General features: G+C 45.9%; 1 protein-coding gene across 1 annotated transcript in view; it reads left to right on the top strand.

Moving 5' to 3' along the window:
- Positions 1 to 530, top strand: part of VOLCADRAFT_108122 (uncharacterized protein) — a gene marked incomplete at both ends in the record, with an annotated part of 6118 nt that extends 5588 nt beyond the window's left edge. Inside the window, one exon of the mRNA XM_002958385.1 lies at positions 165 to 530. Within this exon, the coding sequence (XP_002958431.1) occupies positions 165 to 530 (366 nt within the window). The remainder of the gene's footprint in view (positions 1 to 164) is intronic.
- Positions 531 to 1351: the final 821 nt, after the last annotated feature.

Genomic DNA, 1351 nt, shown 5'->3' with positions numbered 1-1351 from the left:
CCGCGATGTGGGGCTACGAATCACTGTGGAACCATTTGGTGAAGCTGATGAAGAACAAGCAGTACCCCGAGGCTACCTGTATGCGCAGCTGGATACATAAGGAGTCGGTGATTCTAGCTGCTGAGAGGTTACCCGAGGGCCTCTGCACTTTTGAACCCCCACAGGACGCCGTGTCCGCTGGAAAGTTGACCCATCAGCAGAAGGCATATTGGACAGTCACTAATTCCACCGGCCCCAGCGTTGACACTATCTCCAGAAACGCTGCAATAGGATTTAAGCAGGCACAGCACGAGACCCTTCCGGAAGGCTTCCTCCTGGAGATGCATGAGACTTACCTGCGCCACAGCACCGACTACTCTGATTTATTTGGTGTTTTCACCGCCTGGCTGTGGGAGCAGTGGACTGATGACACGACCCCGGGGCCATTCCTGTCCGACTATCTTTCACACCTGAGGCTAAGGACCCATTCAAGAAGGACGCTGTTGCACCGGGACAGCCATGGCTCTGTGTCCATGCGGAACAAGGTGTGAAACCTGGTGTGACTGCCCTGTGATGCATGCCTGTCTTCATCGCTACAACTTGGTAAATACACTCACCACCTTGAGCGACCGTGCCGTACCTATCTGCTGGTGTGCCTCTTGCCTGCATCTGTAGGTGCTTGCCAAGTGCTGCCTCAGTGAGCTGTGGTGCCAAGATGTGTGGGTGCAGCCCACACAACGATCCATGTCCATACCGAAATCTGGACTGTACCTACACCTGTATTGCAGCCATATATTATACTTTACACATATACCAAAAACCCAACCCAAAACATTGTCCCCAATCACAAAGCAGCAGCTGATAACATCCATTAGTCAGGCAATAACCTACAAAAACATAAACTATCTATTGAGCCTAGATGACGAGTACCTACTACTACTAAGACTACTAAGACTACTACTAAGACTACTACTAAGACTACTACTAAGACTACTACTAAGACTACTACTAAGACTACTACTAAGACTACTACTAAGACTACTACTAAGACTACTAAGACTACTATTACTAAGGCTAAGACTACTACTAAGACTACTACTACTAAGACTAAGACTACTACTAAGACTACTGCTAAGACAACTACTAAGACTAAGACTACTACTAAGACTACTAAGACTACTAAGACTACTACTACTAAGACTACTACTACTAAGACTACTACTACTAAGACTAAGACTACTACTAAGACTAAGACTACTACTAAGACTACTAAGACTACTACTACTAAGACTACTACTACTAAGACTAAGACTACTGCTAAGACAACTACTAAGACTAAGACTACTAAGACTAAGACTACTAAGACTAAGAC

Source organism: Volvox carteri (genome assembly GCF_000143455.1).
Source record: "Volvox carteri f. nagariensis unplaced genomic scaffold VOLCAscaffold_93, whole genome shotgun sequence".
NCBI lineage: Eukaryota > Viridiplantae > Chlorophyta > Chlorophyceae > Chlamydomonadales > Volvocaceae > Volvox > Volvox carteri.
Note: the sequence above shows the minus strand (reverse complement) of the source record. Positions and strands in the feature narration are given on the sequence as shown.